Consider the following 25,015-nt stretch of genomic DNA (forward strand, 5'->3'; position numbering starts at 1 on the left):
GCACATGCCACTCCAACAGGTATCTATTTATTCCTTCATTAGGTATTCATTGAAAGGCTTTTCATTATACTCTCAAAATAATCCATACTCTCCAGATATACAGTACAAGTTATGTATTTGTGGCTCGGCTTTGTTTCGGTTCTCTGGTGTAACAAATTAGATTTTCCTAATGTCAAATAATAAATCACTAGCATGTAAGCTAACTATTCAGGCATTTAACACACACACACACAAAAAAAAAAAAAAAAAAAAAAAAGAGGATTTTTCTTCCAAAATACTTTCTGAGAAAAATCTTGCATTGCACATAGTGAGTTTGGCATGGGATCACTTTAACTTGGCTAGCTTTACAACCAAAAAAGCCACCATCCTCATCATCCACTGCAATTTTCAAACGTATTTCAGCTGTATGAAAGCAGCTGGAGGACTTGAAATCAGACCACACACAAGAATACATGGTCATAGCTCTATCAGTACAGTATTGTACCTCTGAGGTTTTTTCCGCTCCATTTGGAAAATGTATTGGCTCTGTCTAAAATATGGGAAGCTCTCCCTACTTGTCACCCTAACTGCATGCTCAGGTATGCAACATCCTGCACTGTGCTCTGGCTCCTGCTGGAAGAAAATTCAGGCCATGCAGGTAGAAAGGGTCATAGTGCATTTGGAGACATGAAAAAGAGACTGCAGGGCATGCTGCAAACCACTTGGGTCTCATAGCTTGAATACAGCCCTGCAGCACAGGCCCTGAAGCTGATGTAGACTAATTGTGAATGACGGAGGATTTCCTTCATTAGCATTATTTGGTGTGATTCACGCTCCTCTGTGTTATGTGGTGGGAAAGAGGTTGAGCGATGGCATGTTCAGCGCTGTGAGGGCAGCTGCTCCTTGAGCCACACAGCTGCAAACAGAAGAGCACAGCACCGTCACCTTCTCCTTTCAGTGCCTACCTTGTCCTTTGATTCATATGACAGAATCTAGAAGACAGCTCAAAAAATGAGGGAGGTCACTGGTTTCCTTTGGCCCATCTGTTGCATGGTAATGACTTGCAACGAAATAAAGTTCAGTTCACCTGCAGAGGCTGCTTCCTGCAACTTGTTGCATGTGCCTTGGGACAGCACAGTTCTAACCCATCCCATCACTTTCGTCCACTAATTCCCACTTTCTTCTGCTCTGTAAGGCTCTATGCATTTTTCCAGTGGAAATGCAGATCCTTATACTGTGAATTTAATTCAACTGATCATAGGTTTGCCTATATCAGAAAGAGTCTACACTGAGGGCCCAAAGTGATCTGCAGCATGTCACAAACACTGATCCAGGTCCTCAATCAAGTTGAGAGCCAGGCTGCTCACTGTTCCCTCCAGTGTCCTAGTTTCCTTCCAAGGGAAACCCAGGCAGGCGAAGAAGGAGCCATGTGGACCTGACAGTGTGTCACCTTAAGAGGATGCCTCAAGTACCAGAATGGAGCAGCACACTCAAGGACTTCTGTCCCCTTCACTGGGGAGGTGATGGAGTGCACATGCTGGAATGAGGCCAGTGGAAGGCAGTGCCCAGCCTGACAGCGCAAGCCCTGCAATTATCTTCTGCAGGCTCCTAGTTACATGCTGCAAATCCCAGGCTGAAAAGCCATTGCTCAGGACGACACACCAGCAAGGTTTTCTGCACTTTATTAACATTTAAGATTTAAATCATTCCTAAGAAGCATTTAATTTTTGTGCCTCATCTTCACTAAGGCTCTCAGCAGCAAAAAGGAGAGTTGGTGTGACATGTGGACACTCAGCCTCTCTCATGAAAAACATAAGAAAAGCTTGTATTGGCCACAGGGATAATCATCCTCACTGTGGATGCTGGGCATTTGAATGGTAGACTGACAGAAGCTTCTTGTAATAGGTAGTATTTCTTGACAGGGAAAGGACTGGCTACAATTGCTCTTTTCAGTTTTGCAAAATGTGCTACCCAGTTGGTCCAACTCTCTTCTGACCACAACTTTTAAAAAAGGACAAGTTTTCTTTAATAATCATACCTAATTTAAGCTTCTGCTCTGAAAATAAATCTTGAAATACCTGACTCCAAAGACCCTGAACTGATTATAATTTTATTCCATGTATAAAAACTCTATGGTTAAGCACAGAATGCACTTCAGGCACAATACAGCATTATGATTGCAAACCATATTTCTGTATTCCTCATTGCTCTTTTTTCTTTCTTATACTACATCTGAAAATATTTTGGTTGTTCAACACAGCAAAAGCTGTTTCCTAATGCAGCACTGAGCTGATTTATTAGCATTACACCAATAGCACGGTCCTTTCTAGTCTATGCAATGTTAACTATCTCTTGCTCTCTATATAGGTTTTCATTGCAGCACATTCATTTAATTGTTCCTGCCACTGAGAAAACAGGAAAAAAGTGGAAGTAGATACAAGACTAGAATCTCATTTAACCAAGTCAAATTATTTTGATACAAGTGGTGCTATTTCAGTTTATACCAAGGTAAACTTGATAATAAAATAACAGGCCTTAGCACCTTTCAGCATTTTCTCAAGTGCAATCTTACACATTATGCAGCAAGAATTAAGTATGAAGAAATAATGAAACCTGGTTCAATCATTATGTTATGGCTAAGGTTCACAATGCTTCAGCTGTGCAAAGCGTGCTTCTTTAGGAACATGCTGTTCTCTCCACCCACTCAGCCCTCTCCGATTCAGAACCTTTTCCTGTGAACATTGTAACCTGAAAGACTTTGTTGTGGGATGCTTTTCAGTTTCAGCACTGAAAACTGATGGCCTTGATCTTTTGTCTGATAGTTTTTTGTTAAGGGCAAAGACACAAACAACTTTTGAGAAACACAGCAATGCAATTCATGAAAGTCAAATTTCACTATCCTCTAGTTTGTTTTATATTTGCGGCACAAAGAAGAAACAATAATTAATACTTCAGCCATGAACTCTCTTCCCTCTTTCAGAAGACAACAACACACAATAAATAAACCTCCTGTAGTAGCTGCTAAGTATTTGAAGAGACATTATTTCATTTTAAAAAGGCTTTTATTTCATTATTTTTTGGGTTTGCTTGTTTTTGTTTTATCTTCCATGCTATCTATGTTCTACAATGAGACATCCATTTTGCAGGGTGCCAGAGACACTTGCCACACTGCCAGATGTTCCACTCACTAGAAAAGTGGGACCAGGAAGCTCTAAAGGATTTCCCTTCAGGCAGAATAAAACTGCAGACCCGCTAAACCAGAATAATTCAGCTGTCACTGTGTGGGCCCTGATTTCACCATGGGATGTTCCACTTCACCCCAAACCATTGAGTAAGGCTGTTATTGAGCTATCATGAAATAAATCTACATGTGCAGTACTTACACCATCACACCAACTTTTTTCCTTTTTATGAGTGCAAGCTTATTTCACTTTGAAGTGCACTCTAGTGTCTACATAAATAGTCGAGCAGCTAGCATGCTATAAATTTGTACAAGTGTGCCAACATAATCTTCATTTACTTTGCAAGAATTTCCCTGTAAGGACAAGTATTGAGATTAGAAAACACCAAGATTTTCCTTCCTCTCCTGTCTTAGCATCCCCAAGGGCTTAAAATTAATAACCTTAAGTAGTTCATTAAGAAGTCTTTACTCCAGTTAAAAATGGGTATCATTCCTACCTTTCAGGAGATTTTCCAGAGCAACTGTAAGTGTAGGTATATGCTTAGAAAAAAGTATCACCTGTCTCTAAATATGAGTTATTCTGTCTTTACAATTTAAAATGGGGCATTCCCAATGTACTGAGTTCTATGTGTGCTAGCACCAGTTTTCTCCTCGGTTACCAATAAAATTTTTCAAAAGGCAAGAGAAACTATCAACAAGCTACACAGAGTGTTTGATCCATCCTGTTCTGCTAAAGGTTTTGACCTTTCTGGGGAAGGCCTAAATGGACTGTCCTGATTTCTGAAGATTGTCAAATTGTAAAGGTGGCAGATGAGAAGTCCCATTGGAAGCAACAGACATTTATTGAAACAGTTTTATCGATTTTTACGCCTTTTTTTAAAAAAAAAATAATCCAGTTCTCCAATGTGGTTGGAATGTGCAGTCTTACATTCTCTTGACTACATACAAGAAGAGTAAGGAAGTTCCACTACAAAACAGCCCCACAAATTAAGAAAGATTTATTTAATATAATAATGTAATTTTCACATGAAAAGCAGTTGCTGGCCAATCTTCAGCCAGAAAATATAGAAAGCAGAAGAAACTCCTTCTTTCTCAGACTTAGGAATGAGGAAACTTTGCTAGGCAATAGAAAAAACACTGAGGTTTCTATCATCTGCCTGTACGCCCATAAACTGCTGTTATGTTGTCTAGATCTTTTTTCAGTGTCATTGGAAGAAAGGGAGAGGAATGCAAAGAATGAAAAATTAAGTTTTATCAGATTTGAGTGGTTACATTCATGGAGATTCAACTCATGTTTTGTCAAAAGTTCCATACAATGGGTGGCTAAATCTAGAAAAACAGAGATCACACCCTATAGGCAAGAGAGCGATTAATTAAGCATTTGGAAAAACACCCGGACAAATGCCAGGCCACCAGCATCTGGTTGTAGCTAAATCATATAACGACTTTCAGAAGCACAGTCTGCTTTTGGGCACCTACTGTCTCTGGGATTAGCAGACAGACTTGGGGCATGGCCAGTTCTCAGAATTATTAGAAGCTGGCTACTGGCCTGAAGGGAACAGCTACGGTATGGCAACATAATTTTACATATAGGGAAATAATTCCTTTTTTTTTTTTTCCCCTTTTTTTTTTTTTCCCCTAACATTCTTTTGGGTTAGGAGAAGTAATGATTGGAAGAATAATTCTGGGATTTAACCAGAGTATAGCATTGCTGGGTATTCCATAAATGCCTAGGACATTTATGAATGGGACAACCATTCTTCCACTTGGAGTGGTCCATGACATACCCTGCTCCTGAATTAACACTCTGTGAATCAAGAAGAACCTTTGAAGGAGACAACAGAACAGACAGAAGAATGCAGGTCACACAGACGTGAGGTGGGAATTCTCTTCACCTGTGTTTAGAATTCTAAGCCACAGAGAAACAGGCACGTATTACGCAACAACTGTAGAAGTCTAAAGCAGGTCTGATGAATTACATCCCACAAATGCTTAATTTTCTCCAGTAACTGTAAAGCTACTAGATGACTGTCTTACATACAAATATCTAAAATTAGGTAACAAGAATCCCATTCCTATCAACATAGTCCCCACTGGGCCCAAATGGGCAGTGCAAATTCCCATAGTTTGACCCCAATCAGCACACAACCATCACCAAATATTATAGGTGACCTCACCAATAATGAATATTTGATAGAGTTTGTATCATGGAACTGTGGCTCACACTTTCCCTCACAGCCTTCACAAGTGTTCCTGGATTCCTCTTTGGTGCTAAGTTCTTGCACAGCAGTACCTATGAGTAACAACACTCTGTACTACCTCCAGCTAGCCAAGAGATTCTGTTCCACACTGGTGCAATTTATTGGCCTCTATTATGCATGTCTCTGTCACCTATTGTCTAGACTAAAACAATGCAGTACTCCTGGGCGTAGCGCCATCAGCCTCATAAGAAACTTACAGCTAATAGAGAATTCTGAAGGAAAATATTTTCTCCAGCAAATTTTTGAAGACTTCCCCTTGTTCCCTATACTACCTAAAATAAGAGTATTACGTCTTGTTCAGAGTTTCAGTTTTTATTTTAGAAGCATTTAATCACTTCAACCCTGCATAAGGTCCATATAAGCCTCTGAGATGAAAACCATGATTAACATGTCCATGTCTGATGCAAAACAGAACTCTCCCTTGTAATCATAAAGCTTACCTTTCACATGGTTTTATGGGACAAATTTCCAAAAAAAATAGGGGCACTCCCACCCCTCATGAAAACAAACCCAAATATGCCAAACCTAATACAGTGTAGCACATGCCTTTTAAGGGGCCCTCAAACCCAAACAAATTGTGCACTGCACACACACAGAGAGGAAGAAGGGGAAAGACCAAGCTACACATAAGGGAAGTCACACACATTGCTTAGTGCACTAATAGAAGGAACTCATGTATGATGATGACAAATGCAGTGTTAACAATCCTTGTAGAACAGAAAAGAGTGTGATAACCTGTCATTAACTGTAAACAAATTTTAGGAAGAAAAGCTTACAATGCAGCATAGATAAAATTTAGGAAGACTATGCAAAATCTGTTGATTGAGTAATTAACAGAAACACAGTGGTTCCAGATTATGCAGAAAAAAATGCCTCAACAGAAAATTAAAGTTCCAAAGTGTCATGATTTATCCCCAGCTGGCAACTAAGCCCCATCCAGCCACTCACTCACTCCCCTCCAGTGGGATGCGGAGAGAATTGGAAGAGTAAAAGTGACAAAACTCGTGGGTTGGGACAAAGGCAGCTTAACAGATAAAGCAAAACCTATGCATGCAAGCAAAGTGAAACAAGGAACTCATTCACCACTTCCCACCGGCAGGCAAGTGTTCAGCCATCTCCAGGAAAGCCGGGCTTCATCATCTGTAACAGCGACTTGGGAAGACAAAATGCCATAACTCCAAAAACTCCAAACGTCCCCCCTTCCTTCTTCCTCCCCCAGCTTTACCTGCTGAGCATGACCCCACAGGGTACGGGATACCCCTTGGGTCAGTTGGGGCCAGCTGTGCCAGCTGTGTCCCCTCCCGACTTCTTGTGCCCCCCAGCCTGCTCGCTGGTGGGGTGGGGCGAGGAGCAGAAAAGGCCCTGACCCTGTGTGAGTGCTGCTCAGCAGGAACTAAAACATCCCTGTGTTACCCACACTGTTTCCAGCACAAATCCAAAACGTGGCCCAGACTAGCTGCTATGAAGAAAATTAACCCTAAGCAGCACACAAAGCTAGGAAATTTCAGACCTCAATCTGCACCTGTAGGCATAACTCTCCTGCTTTGCATGAGCGTGGCTGAGCCCCAACATACATGGCCTCTAGATGACTTCAGAGGAAAATCTGACAGAACTCCATTAGCATGGGGGAAAAAAGTGTGTTACATCTTAGCCTTATTCTTGGATATGGCTGAATGGAGCTGTTCTGACTGAATTTTTTCCCCAAGAATTCATGCCTGAGGCAAACATATGGCATGAAAAACTTGAAAAAAACAGTTTTGTAAACCCATCCAAAACTGAAAACAGCATCTTACCATGGGAAGGGTCAAGAAACTAGAATAACAGGCACCGCTACCCAGCCACAGCAGAATAACAAACTTAGACCAAACTGCTCAGAACAAGGACACCTCCATTCTGAGCTATCTGCTTTTACAGTAGAAAACAGACCTTCACCAGGAAGTGTGGCTGGATGACCAAGTCACTCCTGGACAAACTCAGACACAAAAAAGAAGATAAAGAGGGTGGAAGCAAGGACAGGGAGCCTGGGAGGAATACAGAGAAACTGTCTGAGCAGCCAGGGATCAGGGTAGGAAAGCTAAAGCCCTGACAGAATTACATCGGACCGGCAACAAGAAAAGCTTCTATAGGTATGTCAGTGATAAAATGCAGACTAGGGAAAATGCGGCTCCTCTCCTGAAGGAAATAGGAGAGCTGGTTACCTGGGACATGGAGAAGGCCAAGGTACTCTGTGACTTCATTGTCTCAGTCTTCACCGGCAAGTGCTCCAGCCATACTGCCCAAATCACAGAACACAAAAGGCAGAAACTGGGGAGAATGAGGAACTCCCTGCTGTGGGAGAAGATCAGGTTTGAGACCATCTGAGGAACCTGAAGGTGCACAAGTCCATGGAACCTGATGAGATGCATCCATGGGTTCTGAGAGAACTGGTGGATGAAGTGGCTGAGCCACTATCCATCACATCTGAGAAGTCATGGCAGGCCTGTGAAGATCCCACTGACAGGGAAAGGGGACCAGTGATGAGTGGCATTCCTCAGGGGCAGGTACTGGGACCAATGCTGTTTAACATCTTTGTTGGTGACGTGGATGGTGGGATTGAGTGCACCTTCAGCAAGTTTGCCTACGACACTTCTGGGCAGTGAATGGATTGACAGCAGTCTTGAGAAGGACTTGCGGGTGCTGGTTGACAAGAACTGCAACGTGACCTGGCGATGTGTGTATCCTGGACTGCATAAAAAGAAGTATGACCAGCAGGTCGAGGGAGGTGATTCTGCCCCTCTACTCCACTCTTGTGCGAACCCACCTGGAGCACTGCATCCAGCTGTGGGGTCCTCAGCACAAGATGGACATGGACCTGTGGGAACAAGTCCAGAGGAGGGCCAGGAAGGTGATCAGAGGGCTGGAGCACTTCTCTTATGAAGACAGGCTGAGAGAGTTGGGACAGTTTATCCTGGAGAAGAGAAGTCTCTGGGAAGACCTTATAGCAGCCTTCCAGTACCTAAAGGGAGGCTACAGGAAAGCTGGAGAGGGACTTTTTACAAGGGCATGTAAGGATAGAAGGGGTAATATCTTTAAACTGAAAGAGGGTAGATTCAGATTAGTTATAAGGAAGAAATTCTTCACTGTGAGAGTAGCAAGGCACGTTGCCCAGAGAAGCTGCAGATGCCCCATGCCTAGCTTCCAGGCCAGGCTTGTTCAAAGTCAGGCTGGATGGATGGGGCTTTGAGAAAGCTGGTCTAGTGGAAGGTGTTGCTGCCCATGGCAGCGGGACTGGAACCAGATGGTCTTTAAGGTCTCTTCCAACTCAAAATATTCTATGATTCTGTGATTGAGACCTGTTGTCTTCAGCTTTTAAATCTTAACCCATGTACAAAAATTCTGAATTCATTTCTTCATCTGAAGTGCTACTCTGAGTTTGATTCCAAAAACCAAACCAGTATGACTGAAAAATTGCTTAGATAAGGGAAGACACAGATCAGAAAAGGCAGATGCATTTTACTTGGTTTTCTTGCATATATGGCAGCATCAGATTGCTTGTCAAGTGAAAGATTTTTGAATGTTCTAATTCATTAAATCTTCAGAAAAACCTGAGGTGCAGAGCAGGATGGCATCAGTTATAACATATGTCCCAGAACCTCAGAGGGGAACTCGGATAGTCTGGTGTAAGACATAGAAAAGCAGCTGTCAAATCTTTTGCAAGTAGAGCACACAGCAATGAAATGTTGATGTATTCCCTAAAACCAGAAAGAGATGACAGACATTTTACCATAGCTAATCAAGAAAGTTTCAGCAGCAGAAAAGATAAGACACGGTTAGAAAATCAGACTGGAGAAAAGAGCTAACAAAAGACTTGAGTGAAGAATAGTTTTTACTGTGTTATTAATCCAGATTTTAGGGAAAAAAACCAATAAAAATTATCACCATTTATATACAGAATGACAGAGAAAGACCAAAATTCTGTAGAGGAGAAAAAAAAAAAAGAGTAAAATATTGTGTATAAATTCCATGTTAATTTAAAATTGTATTTGTCAGAAATTTCATACTGACTGGAGTTGCAAGAAAGCCCAAACATAGCCATATGTGAAAAGAATGACAGAAAAAAATCAGTTTAAGTACTTATTTGACATTTCCGTTTGTAGTGAAATTCACTCTGCTTTCATTAACATTTATATTGTAACCTGAAATCGTAAGAGGAAAGCATGCACAAACTTAGATTTCTGTTAAATACATTACATTTGAAGAAAAAAGATCTGAAACTCAATACTCAAATTCAGGAGTCTGAGTTCAGTCTACATATCAGCTGATGATACCAAGCTCATAAAAACACCCTTTCTGCACTGTTTTAGGTAGCAGTATCGTCATCATTCCTGCAAGGAAAAGTGTACACTCTGAAACTAGTATAAACAAGCAAATGATCAATGGCAATGAGAAAACAAGAATGAATAATCAGAGTGTCACAAGCAGAATTAGGTGTCCAGAAAGATGCTCCTAATTCTCTCTTCCTTACCTACAGTACAGAGGTAGGAAGTCGTAACTTCTCTCTGTTTAAGTTCTTTCTGTAACACTGGGATCATAACACTACTCAAACAGCAAGTTTCTTGAAAAGGAGTGCCTTAAATGTAAGGTCTCAGTACTATTATAAAGTAGAAGAAAAACCCCCGATCCTTGCAAAATCCAAAACTTAGTATCTTTTTTCAGTTTGGAATCTTATGAACTCTCTAAAGCATGTTTTAGATTTTCCAGTCTATTTTGATTATTCTCTTATTCTGTATCTTATTTGTAAGCTGAACTTCTGTAATGGTCTTTGAGAAAACTTACTGATCTTTATATGTTATGTAGATTAAGAAAATAATTTATTTACGAATAGGAATGCATTATTGTAGCTATCAATATTTCCCTGCATACAGAGTATGATTTGAAGAGTTAAGATATGCTATGCCAAAAATTATAACAATAAAATGTTACAGGAAAATAACACAAATTACAAAGAAGTCACAAAACAGGAATTCACTTACTAATTTTAAAACGGTGATGACACAGGGATGACAACCCTCACATTCCCTTTTTAGTGACTTTTTAGTGTTTCAAGAACATAGTACTTGGAGACATTATTTCAACTACAATGTTCACAGAACAGTGAGCATACCTTAACACAGACCTGTCACACAGGATCACTGAAAAGAATCTGACAAAGGTAACATAAAACAAGCTATTACACCATATTATGTTTCCTGTTAATATGAAACCCAGTAACTTTGTTTATATTTATTTCTCAGCACAAAAGGATAATCTCATTCCAGGTATTAAATCAGATACTAATCTGGCTGTATGCTTAAAATTGGTATTCCACATAGCATACTTCAAACACCCTAAACAATAGTGATACCAGCAGCACTATTCAATTTGCTTACATTAGCCACATGCTCAAGTGTTTGTGTTATCAGGAGCTAAAGCCAGAAGCTTTAACTGCCTTAATATACTGTAGATGTTACAGAAGACTTGGGTAAAATTGGCATTGCTAGCTGAACACAGCCATCAAATTATACTAATCTGAAAACAGCTATTACAGAATTTGCTGAGTGGATACATGTAATTTTTTTTTAATTTTAATTTTTATTTTTTTTAAGATGACAGTAATTTTTTTATCTAGTTCAGAATGCTCAAAGTACAACTGTTAGATAGAAAACAAGATCATGAGCTCACCGTTATCATCATGGGAATACTCTATTCCAGAAACAGTGCATCTTCGGAAAACCATCTTGTTTTCAGTAAGTGTCCCAGTCTTGTCTGAAAAGATAAACTGCACCTGACCTAAGTCTTCTGTGATATTTAAAGCTCGGCACTGCAGCTGAGAGTCTGTTTCTTCATCATATAAATCTTTATCTTGATGAATAAAGTATACTTGGCAGATTTTAACTATTTCAATGGATACATACAAAGAAATAGGAATCATAACCTAGAATACACAAAAAGGAAGAGAATTAGGACAAAACAGAAGGAAGGATACAATGAATTAGTAAAATCTAGTTAAATTGGTACTAGACTAGAATATAAAGAGGCTATGTACTTTAAACATCTACTGTAAAGTTATTATGTTTGAAAGGTATTTACTGTGTTAGATGAGGAAAACCTACGGTGAATTGCCAAGATGAAATGCATTACTCTGTCTAGAAGGGTCATTATCAAAACTTGGACAGAAGCAAATCTTTTTCAGGCTAATGAGGTGAGCTTGAAACTAGCTGGGAAAGGAAAAGAAAAAAAGCCCCGACCAAACCCAGACAGTACACTAGAATCCTGTAAATGTGAAAGAATGGGATAAATTTATTCTGCATAAACAATAGACTGTTTACAAATTCACCTTGCAGGACGGTGGGAAACAAAATAAGGAGTGTTAACCTCTTCACAGGAACAATCTTTTTGGCCTTAACTTTTGCACTGCAGATTATCTGAATGAAGAACACATTTTATAATTGCTGAAGAAAGAGATGTGAGAAGGAGTCTCTCCAGAAAAGATTTTCAACTGTTTCTTGAGGCTTGTTGAAACTCCATGAAATATCTAATTTGTACCTGAGATTTTCTCTGCAGATGTTTTTCAGGACAGAAATTCCTGACAGCACACATTATTTAGCTTGCTGAATTAAATATGAAGGATAAATTATAGCATGTATATAAGTGGCAAATGTGGTTATTTAAACAAAACTACAGTTAAAGGTTGGCGTTTGAAGAATTTGGTGGTGAAATTTTTTAATCAATATCATAATTTAATACTTTATGGAGTAAAAAGTTATTTAACATCCTTTTTCATTTCTTTTCATAAAGGAGTTGCTGCCTCCAGTAATGCAGCCTCCTCTAGTGTCCCACTGGGCGTACTTCCACATGTCCCAGTGACATGAGTCTGTTACTTCTCTTAGCTTACTGCCACCTTTGCCATTCAGTACATTTCTCCTCAGGACCAAAATATTTTTAATGGAGTTTGTTATCTAGCTGAGATATGGAGTTGTTAAGAGCAGTATCTTTTGAAAGAGGTTAAAAGAGTATACAACTTATGTTCATACCAGGACACTGTACCCAAAGTGGCACCTGCAGTCTTTGAGGTGTTGTTCCACAGTGGATGGATATGAAACATAAAACTTGTTTTCTCCCAGCAAGGCCCATTGCATCCTATCTTTTCCTACTTGTTTGAAGTAAAATAAACTAAAATAAAATACTTGAGTCTCTTGGGAAACGTTCTCAGATGATTACCTTCCCTAACACCAAGGGAACTCTGACAGCTTACTGTGTGCATCGGTTTATTTTTTAGAGAAGTTACCATCTTTTTACCACTGGGTAGGCCACTTCTTTTATTTAATTTAGCTTCCTGTTTATATATTATCACATTTCTTATAGTTAAAATTTGATTTTAAAGTGACCGAATGTACTTCTTTTTAGTGCATTATTAGTTTCCTACATGCTTTATTGCTGGAAGGGGTACTACACATACTGTAAATTTATAGCTTTATTACAGCAAACTGTGAACAGAGGTGACAGTATGTACAACTTGATTACCTGGAAAACTATGATCACTGTCAGAAATAAATATACTGAAGCTAAAACAGGAGATAAATATTTGCCATCAGGTCCTGGAACATCAAAAACTGGTTTCTTCTTCTCACCATATTGCCATACCCATAGGCCATGACCTGCAGAAGAGTTGAAACAGAGAAAAAAGGAAATTAACTGCAAGGAAAAATGCTTATGGTATGGATTTGTTCTTAGAGTTGAATTATGTGGGAAAGTGGTATTTGTCTTCAACTGTTCTGCACGACTTTTGAAGAGGGCCCCAAACCCATGGGGTTTTTTTCTGCCTTGAGATTTGGGGCTTAAGAAAGGGATTTGTCTGGCCTTAAGGACAGTATGCAAGAGTAATTTCACATAAAAATAAAGTGAGCTGGCTAGTCTAGATTAGCAGTTTAGGGTCTTTCTGTAATCAGCAGAGAAAATGAGTCTTCAGAAAGTGATTTATTTCAGCGATATTCGATGTGTTATAATGAAGGAACTCCATTGACTGCACTAGGTGTATCACTAGCCAGCTATCACTAAACTAATTTCAGCTGGATAAAGTCAGAAGAGACTAATCTTACTGTGTGAATCTTACCCACCATGTTTACAGAACTAAAGAAAGAACAGTATCAGCAGAGTCAATAGCATGTAAGCCAAGGAACTAAGTACAGAAGGAACTCTAAGCCAGCCTTGCTCAAAACATTTTTTATTGAATTTGCTGGTAGCTAAATAAAGATAAAGTTAGTATTATTATTATTTTGGGAAGATGACAGTCTTGTTAAAGAGACAGAAAGGTGCCTTTTTAAGTACAGTGCTAGGATTTGCAGTCCTGAAAGACCTAAAATAGTATGCCTGATGCTTTTAAGGTTATAAACAAGTAAGGATTCCTGACTGGTAAGAACCGTTCAAACTGTCTTCACCATGTCAGGAATCAGAAAAAAAGGGCACAACTGTACTTTAAAAGCAATCTTTTTCAGCCACATTTGACAAGGTCATTTACATCTTGATACAGAAACCCAACACTGAACTCTCGAAAAAACCCCAACCAGTACGTAAGCCAAATAAGCAAATTATTTTGTCCCTGTACTACCAATATGAGCATATCACCATAAAGATGTCTTTATTGATGTCTATGTTTTTATTCTTGAGAGCAAAACCTGGAAGTCCCATACTGAGTGCAACCTACACCAAGATTGTTTTCATAAACACCCTAACTCAGGTTTTCAAGAGAATTAGTTGTTGTATCTCCACTTACACTTTCTTGACAGAAAGTAAAAAACATTGCCTGACTCTTACAGAACACAGCTTTGCATGTCTTGAAGCACCAGGCACTTCTGGTTTCCAAGGGCTCAAGCAAATTTCTTTCCAGCTGTTTTTGGTCATTACCACCTCCAGCAGTTTGCTCTGGCCCTCCGCTGGTGGTTTCTACCCTTGTAGCATGCTCACCTACTTTCTAGCTCTGTCACCTACTGCGTGCCACCTCCTCCCATTCACATTCATACATTTCAGGAGTTTCAGCTGAACTGAAGCCACCACAGTGGGCACCCTGCTGCTGCTGCTCTGGGGACAACACCTCAGATGCATGCAGTGACTACCTGCAGTTAAGCCTGCCATGGCACTTCAGCCCTGAGGACTGGGCTCCCCAACACAGATGCTATGAAAGGGTGTCACGAACTCAGTGGAAACAAATATGCTGGTTGAATCACAGCTGGAAATACTCATCTTTAAGAAGCTTTTAACAATACCTGGAAAAAGGCACACAGAGATGTATTAAAATGGCATAAGACTGTTACTAAACTACACCATGGTTGTTAGGAAACATTCTGGTGTTTATGCTGATTGACTCACACAAACATTACAGAAAACACAAACTTTAAGGATATGGAATACATATGCCATATATAAAAAATCATTTTGGGTGCCAAACATAAAACTCAATTCTTTCTCACAAATGAATAGAAATAAAGGCTTTAAGAGTATTAACCTGAACCTCAGCGTTTCCTTAAACACTACGTGAAGTCTCAAGTGTCTTCTACCTGGATTTATGCAGATTTAGACTTTTATTTATTTCTTCTATGTTAAAGCTGCAGCCTTGTGGACAGTGTGTCAATGTTGTGGACTGTGCCCTTGATTTAATAAATAGTACTGGGGAACAGCACTGTGCTAATTATGTTTATTTGCTGCTCATAAATTACTCTGTTGACTGTTTAATGGCACGTTACACTCTACCACCTGTAATTTTGAGGGGACTACATACTACCAAGTGGCTTCTTTTGGCCTTGACATTTTTGTATGCTATCAAGGGTAACAGAACCTAAGCCTTCAGATCTTGGTACTAATAGCATGTATTTGACAGATACTAAGAAGCTACTTAGATGAGTGTAGATGATTTCAAAGAAGACAACACAACAAAAATTAGGAAGTAAGGAGGCAGCTTGATGGATTTCATATTTGGACAGATACATATGTTTTTGACATAGCTAAGCAAAGCACATGAATCCCAAGAAAGTCTGATACTTCAGTTTGTACTTTTAAAGAGCACTTACCGATGGCAGAAAACAGACACATGATTAGAAGTATGAGGACACACCAAAGGACATCAGCATTCATCTGTCTTTCAAGCTTACTGCGCTTGTAACGGGGTCCATTATTATTTAACAAAGCTTTGGTCTCATGCCCTGCAGAAACAATTACATCAAATGATGTCATATGGATTTTTGTTATTATTTTAAGGAAACTATAAAAAGGCAGTATGCCATGTCAGGCAGAAAAGCAGCTTTTACCTGCATAGATTACTATTCCTGCAACCTCTTCTGTATTTCTAATGGTACATCCACGTAACAAAAGATTTTCTTTGAACAGTCCATCCTTTTTTCCACTTTTATGTACACTGCAGAAAATTTAAAAACAGAACAAAGCACAGCATGTCAAAACATTAAGCTTGTTAAATCATACTACTCTGTAATATAACAAGCCCAGGAAACAGCTTCAAAGTTTAAGTTTTGTCAACCTGATGGTGAAATATTTCCTTAGATCTTCCTCCTGGGAAGATTCTCTGGCAGACTTTGAAAACTGAGATTACCTACCCAAGAATCCCAGACATGCAGCAGCCCAGCTGGAGCAGTACCAGTTGCTGTTGGATATATAAATGTACTGCACAAATGCTCACTAGAGATATGCAGGCCTAATCTACAGCATGTGTGCCGCCTATCTAATTCTTTGAAAATGCATTGGACTTTCTGTGTATGGGCAAATGGACTGTGCAATCACAATTAATCCAGTCCAGCTAAGAGCAGCTGTGTAGTGCATATGATACTAAGGAAGATGTGCCAGGGATAATATGTGTCAGTGCAGTGAAAAAGAAAGGAAAAAAAATTGCATTTGTTTATCAGTGAGAACAAGAGAAATTCCTTTCAGAAGTGCCTCGGTGACTCTAAGAAAGGCAAAATGACCTGCACCCTGATGATTCTTGTTGACTAGCACCAAAAGACATGAGAAAAATGAGGCAAAGTAATGTCTGCACTACAACTTGTTGTCTGCTGTGCATGGACTGACTCAAATTTCATACTGACAGAGAAATACAGAAAACAGCCTCATGAGAATTAACAGTCACCAGGGCAATGTTAAACCATGATAACAACAATTAAAAAATAGCATTAGAATGTTTTATTAGTAAAATAGTCGAACCAAATAGTAATTTCAAACCTTTTCTAAATGAATAAAATTTAATCAACTGCAGTATCATGCCTCAGAGAAGACTAAAGCAAAGTCTGAGATGTTTAAATGGTCTATCTTCAGTTTCAGAGCATCAAGACAATCACAATTCCAAAGTCTAAAAACCAGACTGCAATAAAAAACTCGTAAAAGCTGGGAGTTGAAGAGAAATCCTGGAAAAGCATGTGCTATATTAAAATTAACATTGTGCTGTTGCAACATTGAATTTTATTGCTAGCTGGATTTCAGTATTTAAAATCCTGTGTCCCTTGAAATCTGCAATCTGGCTTAAAATTGTGCCTTTTATAAAAAGATGGAGTTCTTTTTATTTGCTTCCTATTTTCTAAGCCTTCACACCTGGGTTATATCTTCATGCTTCTTCCTGATTATTAAAATATTTTCTTTTTCTGAATGAGGATCAAAATTCTAACTTCAGTGCATGCTCCTAGGATATCAGGCCTAAAGAAAATATCCTGAGATCTGCAAGAAGAAAAGGTTCACAGTGGTGAATCCTTTTACTTTTCCCCAGCCTAGCAGAACTACATGCAGATTATATAGTTATGCTGCTTATGCTATGCAGCCTCTAGTCAGTGCTCTTAGTGAGTATACACACAAATAAGATCTAGATTCATACATATACTTTCATACATACGTATGTATCTACAGACACATATACACAGTCCTTCTAAGTTCAGTGTAATATATTATACTCACTTCCTGCTCAATTTTAAAATTAAAAGCATTGGTGTTTCAACAGGTATGCTTAGCTTTTCACTGTAGGGATAGAGAAGAAGTGATGGGTTTGACAGCTGAGGCAGCAGCAGTGATAATATCTGACTAGAGACCAGAAACAAATGGAGAAGACGTAGATAACATAATTTGTAATTCTGATAACAAAACTGAAGATCTGTTTTTCATCAGGTGAGAATTTCTCCTACCCAGTCCACCCTCCCTGCTGGCCTCAGATACAAGAACAGAGGTTTTACTTCTGTCCTCTTCTGCAAATCTCCTAAACCCACTGCCTCACCCTTTGCCAAAGGAGCTTCAAAAATGGGGGCTGCCCAACAGCCCTCTTGCAGTATGTTAATAGGTATAAGCACTGATTGCCAGCTAGAGAATTACCCACATTTGGCTGTGCTTAAACTATGGGAAATAACTGCTTAATGATTTCATGCTGTAGAAATTACACTACTACCAGGATTCTGCCATTCCTCTGCTTTTTAAGGCTGAATTCTACATTAGCATTTCTTGTAAATCATGAGAATGTTAGTTTGAATTTCCAATAAAGTCTCCAAATGATAGTTACAATTCCTGTTAATAAATGGGACTTTTTAAAGATAAACCTACTTAAGATGTAATTGCTCTGGCTTATGATTTTATAGCCTTCATCATTTTTTTACACTTCACAGTAACAGTGGACTGTGACAGGTTTATTTCACACAGCAACCTTTATACCCAATTACTTGTGTATTTGTTCTATATAATTATATATCTGTTCATACTATCTTAGCTTATACAAGTGCCCCAAAGCAACAGAGCAACACCTGAAGTTAACCTGCAGGTGCCAAGACCCCAGTCTAGGGCTCTCACCCACAGTCTGAGCCTTCTCACCTACAACTCATCTTTACATTCATTTGCTACTGCTTTTTACTTTTCCACATCCAAATTAAGTCATCCAACTCACCTGTTGCTCACCAGACCTTTAGAAAACATGGATGAAATAAAAAACTGTGAGAAAGAAGCTGGCATGGGCTGGAGGAAACTCAGTTTCCTTCTTGCCTGCACTCATTCCCAGTGACTCGCTAACAGAACATACATGTAAGACAACTGGGCACTGATGACAAAAGGAAAAAAAAATTACAGACATAAAGGTCTGGATTAAAAAATAATGAAAACTAGAGTTAGATAAAACTGCTCACTTTGATAACAAACCTCACAAGGCTATAACTTTATGTCTGGGTGGAGGGATGGCTTAGATCCCATTTCTAGCCCTGCAGAGATATAAACCTTAAGCTTGTTACAGAGGTTGAACAGTCTGCTTTCCCCTCTCTGGATTCAGGCCAGTGTAACTTTGGAGGCAAAGAAGGAAACTTTTCTCTGTCAGTGTTTAAAACAGCGGCCTGCTGAAGCTGCTCAGACACACGGAATGTGAAGGCTAGTCCACGAGGAAACGCCACGGCAAGTGCAGGTGCAATGCTCTTTTTCTCTGCAATTTTTCACACAGATGACACTACAAATATGCAGTATCTAGACATCTAAAATACACATGCACCACGAATTAGGAGAAATGGGCAGAACATATGCAGTTAGCTACTACTTGGCTACAGCACTGTGAAAGTGATCGTGTAAAAATTAGTCTCCTGGTTTAAAATAGCAATGCAAAAATATGTCTGATGGTAGCTCACTTCATCCTTCTATTTATATTTTTCCTTGTTACGTGTTTACCAGCACTAAAGGACAAGGTGACGTATCAAAATTGTATTCAAAAGAGAGTATTTTCACACTCTGGTTTCTCAAGTATCTTACAAAGCAAATGGTAGAGCTGGCATTACTTTCCAAGGTTTGACACTCCCAAAGAAAATATTCAGCATCTTAAACATAGTTTCAGTGCACATCATCAGTCAGAATCTTCCTAACTCTCAATTCTGATGAAACTTAATCTGTTTTTTTTTTCCCCAGGAGAGGTGGTGTCACTATAGTACATTAAGAAAACATCACTATATAGATTTATAGATTTTTTCCCTCAAAAAAATTGTAACCTGATTTTATTTTAATTTGCTTTTGTTACCTTATGACAAGCTTTGAACTAGAAACACACAGATGTATTCTTATTATTATAATTCATTGCTATAGTTATTTTGTATGATCAGATAAAGTTTTCTGTTCTTGTCTAATAATAAAATTCTTACTTTCAGAGAAAAGCTGAAAAGCCAGAATGCCTACTATTACTTCTCTTCTCTTTTGCCCATATACACACACAGAGCTAGAAACAAGATTTTAAAGCCTCTTTTGTTATTATTGGAACCTCGCATGGGATTTTTGAATGTTGTCCATGCATACTGCACATAATCTGGCTAGGCCCTTACAGGAGGCATGTTAGGTTTTATTCTATTCTTTTTACACAGAAGACTTCTTCTAGGGGAAATACAATGAAGAAGTATGCTTGGGATATCTGAGGGTGCAGAAACTGCAAAACTGAAATAAAGCAAGCACCTGAGTAGAACTGGTAGTGTGCCTGTCTGTCTGCACACCCAGAGTGTGTTCAATGGAGATTGTGCCAATATAACTGAGGAAGTCACATGTAGTAACGTGCATGCTATACTTTTGCAGATATAGGATAGGACCAGGCTCATCTCAACACATTTTGCAATATTGTTATGATTTTGTATTATCATGTCTCCTTTTACACTGTCCTGCCTGTGCTACGCTGGTTTTCTGTAGTGATCTTTTTTTCAGAAGAACTGCAGGTAACAGAACTTTCACATGTTTACAAGACAGAGACACAGAGAGACACACAGACTCTCTCTTCCCCTGCCTGCCACCCCCCCCACCCCCCCCCACCCCCAGCCCCCCCCACCCCCCCCCAGCTCCTTGAAAGATTTGTCAGCACAGACATTAGAACTAAAGGAGCTCTTTACATTTAAAACACAAAAAATAGTCTTAATCGAAACTGGAAACCTACTAACTGGTCAAAACTTCAAGCAAACCTTGACAGTAATGTCTCAGCACAGCTTTTACATATGGATCTCTTGCAAGTCTATTATTTCATAGCATCCCTGTTTAAGTAGCTCAGTAACATTTCTTTTCAGCTGAGCTTTTACCAGCTGAGAGCTATCTGGATCTTTCTTTCAAGCAGTGACTACTGGTAAGATTTTGAACAGGAGTTAAGATCTGAGTTTGACACAGCAATGACATTTCAATTCAGATGTGCTAATTACTATTCATCTTGCAAATGTTTGATTTGAAATAGACCCATGATTTCATGATACTAATGAAGGAAATTTAAAAAGAGGGGGGGAAAAAGCCTTATCCCGTGATACATTAGGACACTCAGAGTTTACTTGTTGAGGGGTTGGTCCCTGCTCTTTACTTCAAGTGCCCCATGGTCCATTAGTTGTAAATTTCTTGCAGCATAGCTGATGAGACCTGGACATTACCTGATGCTTTCTGCCAGATTCAAAACTGATGTCTTGTTTTTTTTGCTGTGTCAAAATATATTACAGCATTTGTGAAACATTAAAATATGAAGATTAAATAGAATCAATATTGAACAACAGTCTTCCAAAAGACACTACCATGTTTCTTGCTACGTAATTCAAATGGTTCTGTAACTTACACACTGCAGAAATTTTCCACATGGAGTACAAAATTAAATATATAATGAAACACCAATTTATGCATATCTTCTACAGTGTTCAACCGCTGCTCAATATTTTGGGGACTAAGATTCACACACATGAAGTGTGTTGGAAAAGCTGCCAAACTTTCCACTTCCATATCTGGAAATGTCCTTTCTGCAGTAGAGCAGGCTCTCTATTAAATGTAGACAGTTACAGACCCTTGTGCAGTAATGTCTAATACTAAAACTTTTACCTTTAAATGTACTGTAGGGCTTTGTGCTGCTAAATAAAGGAAAACATTTTCCCACACTACAACCTGATGTAGTTTCAAAAAAACCTGTCGTGATTTACACCAATTGACAGTACATCCTACACAACCTGTGACATCTGAGAGTAGTAACTGAAGTGGTAAATAGCATTACTATAAAAAATTCCCCAAGCTCTAGCAATTTATCTTGAGCCATTTAAGCAATTCAATACTGCTTATCACTATTAATCAATATGGGTAATAAATCATTGTATTCTAAACAGAATTAGTGTCTGTTTAACTCTCTTCATTAAAATTTAGACAAAAATTTAAATATCCTGGGCTCTCACTCTCCATGTGGTTACAGGTTGTAGAAAAATGTCATGCAAGAGTGCATCTCCTAAGTCACCATTATCAGCATGCCTACACACTACAGTCCTGACTATGTTAGAAGCAAAGTGCTTTGCACATACAAAATCATCTTTTTCTGAGGACTTTCTCCAGGACAGATTGGCCAGAGATGAGAACCCTATTAATACAGTTCAGTTTGCTTAGAATTAAGACAAGTGGATGTAGGTGATTCTGCTTGGTGATGCACAAGCACACCCACTGTGTGAGCCAATTGTTTTATTTTATCTGAATGATAGGAAAGGAATACTGCCATACTTGCAAAAGTACCAGTTTTGCCTTCAAACAGACCCACCTTCATAAAAGTAGTATACAACAGACTGTGTTTGTTTGTTGGCTCTCTTGGACCTGTCTTCTATTTCCTCCCATTTCCAGATGGGCTTTTTTGATCCATGGAAAGAAGGCAGAAGAATATCTATAACTGCACTACTTCATGCATTCATTGCTGGAGTGTAAACCGAACAAAGCTAACATCTAAATCCACCCTAAGGAATGGAAATGTGAGGCTTCCATCTCACCCTGAAATCTCAAATGAGGATCCTCTAAAAGATCTTTAAATATGCAGCCCGACTTAAATGTGAAGATGCAACTTACAGAACAATGCCCAAAAGAAACCTGCTTTTTTTTTTTTTTTTTTTTTTTTCCATATTAAAGGAGTGTATACTGAAGGATATTATATGAAATACTCACATGTAACCTCGAAACCTACTTAAGTCATTGTTTGGCTTCTCGCATTCAATGACACTGGTGAACTTCAAGGGGTCAAATTCTGAGTCCTGGAATAATAAAAGTGTTAATTACTTAGGGCAAAGACTTGCAAATTACAGCCAAAATAATTTTATTTTCTATTTTTCATAATATGTTAAAGTCCATTTTTTTCAAAGGCAATTAAATGAATGACACTGACCACTGGCACTGGAAATCAAAGGCACCTGGGCACCAAAATTCCTTCCAAAATCTCCCTTGCAAGGATGACTTTTTTTGTTCTACCAGTGGAATTAGAGAAAAGATGCTGAGCCCAGAAGTCAAATGAATTTGGTCTGGGAAGGCTCAAAATATTCAATAGTATCACTGTATTTGATGTTCAGCGAAGCTACTGAAAATCTAGGACATCATAAGTCAATATACTGCTAATTATGAAAAAGCTAATATGAGCTTTTGAAATATTAGCAAGACTTCTTGATTGCTTTATGTCAACACGATAAATTAATCTACTACAGTAAATACACATATATAGCAGAATAACTTTTTCCTAATTAACACTTAAAAACTTCTTTATTCTCTAGCTCATTAGTCTGAAGCTGGTATTTTTGCTGACTATCTAAGTTTACCTGTAGCTAGCACCTTGTTGTGTCTGAAGAAAAACATCGTATCACAGCATAATTACTTGATTTTGTTAAATAGAAATCAAGGTTCTCCCTTCTTTGCCAGACCAAACAAACTATGCAGTGAAATCAGAGATACCCGGTCCTGGTGCTGCTGAGAAGGCTGTTTGTCTCCATCAGTGAGGACTGCTTTTAAGTAAACTGCTTTTCACACCATTTAAATGAAAGAACAAATTGTGAATTATTATATTATTAAGCTTTCAACAGTAGTAATACTGCAACTGTTATGTTTTGTAATGTTTTTTCTGAGCAGCTGTAGACCCCAACCACTACTTTTCAGAACACGGTATGGGAATGGCTGACTAAGAATCAGTAACTGAAGGACAGACACAATCTTATTGCCAGCCTCTCTGAAACACAGCTGCCTTTTTTTTTTTTTTTTTTAATATATTGTCTCTACTCAGAAGAGGTGATTTTAAATAAAAGATAAAAGAAACTAGAGGATATGTCAGCATCACCATCAACGCCCTCCATTTTTCCACCAGCTACACATGCAAGAAAAAAAGACTTAGAGCATACAGGAGACAATTCAAACCACCCACACCTGACACTTTGGGAAACCTTTTCTGTATTTTCAAGAAACAAGAGATGATAGAACCATGAAGATGGGCTGTCACTTAGAGACAGCTACAGCCCACTGGAGGAAAGAATCACTTTTAGATGTAGAATTCAGCTTGTAAACAAGGGGGGTGGGGAGTGGGGAGTGAAAACAAAGGACAGCTCTGAGCAAGGAAGATTGCTATGCTAAGAATCAGACTCCCTGAATTACATTTAAGTTGGCAGACAAGCACCTGAGCCTTAGGAAGAAATCCAGATGATCTCAGCACCAAATACTGTTGGTTAAGATCATTAGATATTTCTCCTGGTCAGAAGAAAATGACAGGGTTACAGTGCTGTAGAATAAGGAAAGAGCAACTGACATCATCTACCAGAATTGTGCGAAGCATTTGACACTGCCCCTCGTGACATCCTTGTCTCTAAACTGGAGTGACATGGATTTGATAGATGGACCACTCAGTGGATAAGGAATTGACTGGACAATTGCATTCAAAAGGCAGCCTGGGATCAGGTTAGGAAAGCTAAAGCCCTGACAGAATTACATCAGGCCAGGGACATCAAGGGCAACAAGAAAAGCTTCTATAGGTACACTAGTGATAAAAGGAAGACTAGCGAAAATGTGTCCCCTCTCCCGAAGGAAATAGGAGAGCTGGTTACCTGGGACATGGAGAAGGCCGAGATACTTATTGACTTCATTGTCTCAGTCTTCACCGGCAAGTGCTCCAGCCACACTGCCCAAATCACAGAACACAAAAGGCAGAAACTGGGGAGAATGAGGAACTGCCTGCTGTAGGAGAAGATCAGGTTTGAGACCATCTTAGGAACCTGAAGGTGCACAAATCCATAGGACCTGATGAGATGCATCCACGAGTCCTGAGGGAACTGGTGCCTGCAGGTCCTGAGAGAACTGGCCGATGAAGTGGCTAAGCCACCATCCATCACATCTGAGAAGTCATGGCAGGCCTGTGAATTTCCCACTGACAGGGAAAGGGGACCAGTGATGAGTGGCATTCCTCAGGGGCAGGTACTGGGACTGGTGCTGTTTAACATCTTTGTTGGCAACACGGACACTGGGATTGAGTGCACTCTCAGCAAGTTTGCCTACGACACCAAGCAGTGCGGTACAGTTGACACACTGGAGGGAAGGGACACCACCCAGAGGGACCTTGACAGGCTTGAGAGGTGGGCCCGTCTGAGCCTCATGAAGTTCAACAAGGCCAAGGGCATGGTCCTGCATGTGGGCTGGGGCAATCCCAAGCACAAATGCAGGCTGGGTGGAGGACAGATTGACAGCAGTCTTGAGGAGAAGGACTTGGGGATGCTGGTTGATAAAAACTGGAACATGACCTGGCAATGTGTGTTTGTAGCCCAGAAAGTGAACCGTATCCTGGGCTGCATCAAAAGTA

The 25,015-nt window shown here is 39.3% G+C and overlaps 1 protein-coding gene across 1 annotated transcript in view; it reads right to left on the bottom strand.

Moving 5' to 3' along the window:
* The window catches only part of ATP10A (ATPase phospholipid transporting 10A (putative)), a 118,497-nt gene that overhangs the window by 30,584 nt on the left and 62,898 nt on the right, over nt 1-25,015 (bottom strand). The window contains exons 3-7 of the mRNA XM_080377363.1: nt 22,357-22,442; nt 15,741-15,847; nt 15,504-15,635; nt 12,964-13,097; nt 11,122-11,374 (exon numbers count right to left, since the gene is read on the bottom strand). Of these exons, the coding sequence (XP_080233489.1) occupies nt 11,122-11,374; nt 12,964-13,097; nt 15,504-15,635; nt 15,741-15,847; nt 22,357-22,442 (712 nt within the window). The remainder of the gene's footprint in view (nt 1-11,121; nt 11,375-12,963; nt 13,098-15,503; nt 15,636-15,740; nt 15,848-22,356; nt 22,443-25,015) is intronic.

Source organism: Falco punctatus (assembly GCF_963210335.1).
Source record: "Falco punctatus genome assembly, chromosome: 2".
Classification (NCBI taxonomy): domain Eukaryota; kingdom Metazoa; phylum Chordata; class Aves; order Falconiformes; family Falconidae; genus Falco; species Falco punctatus.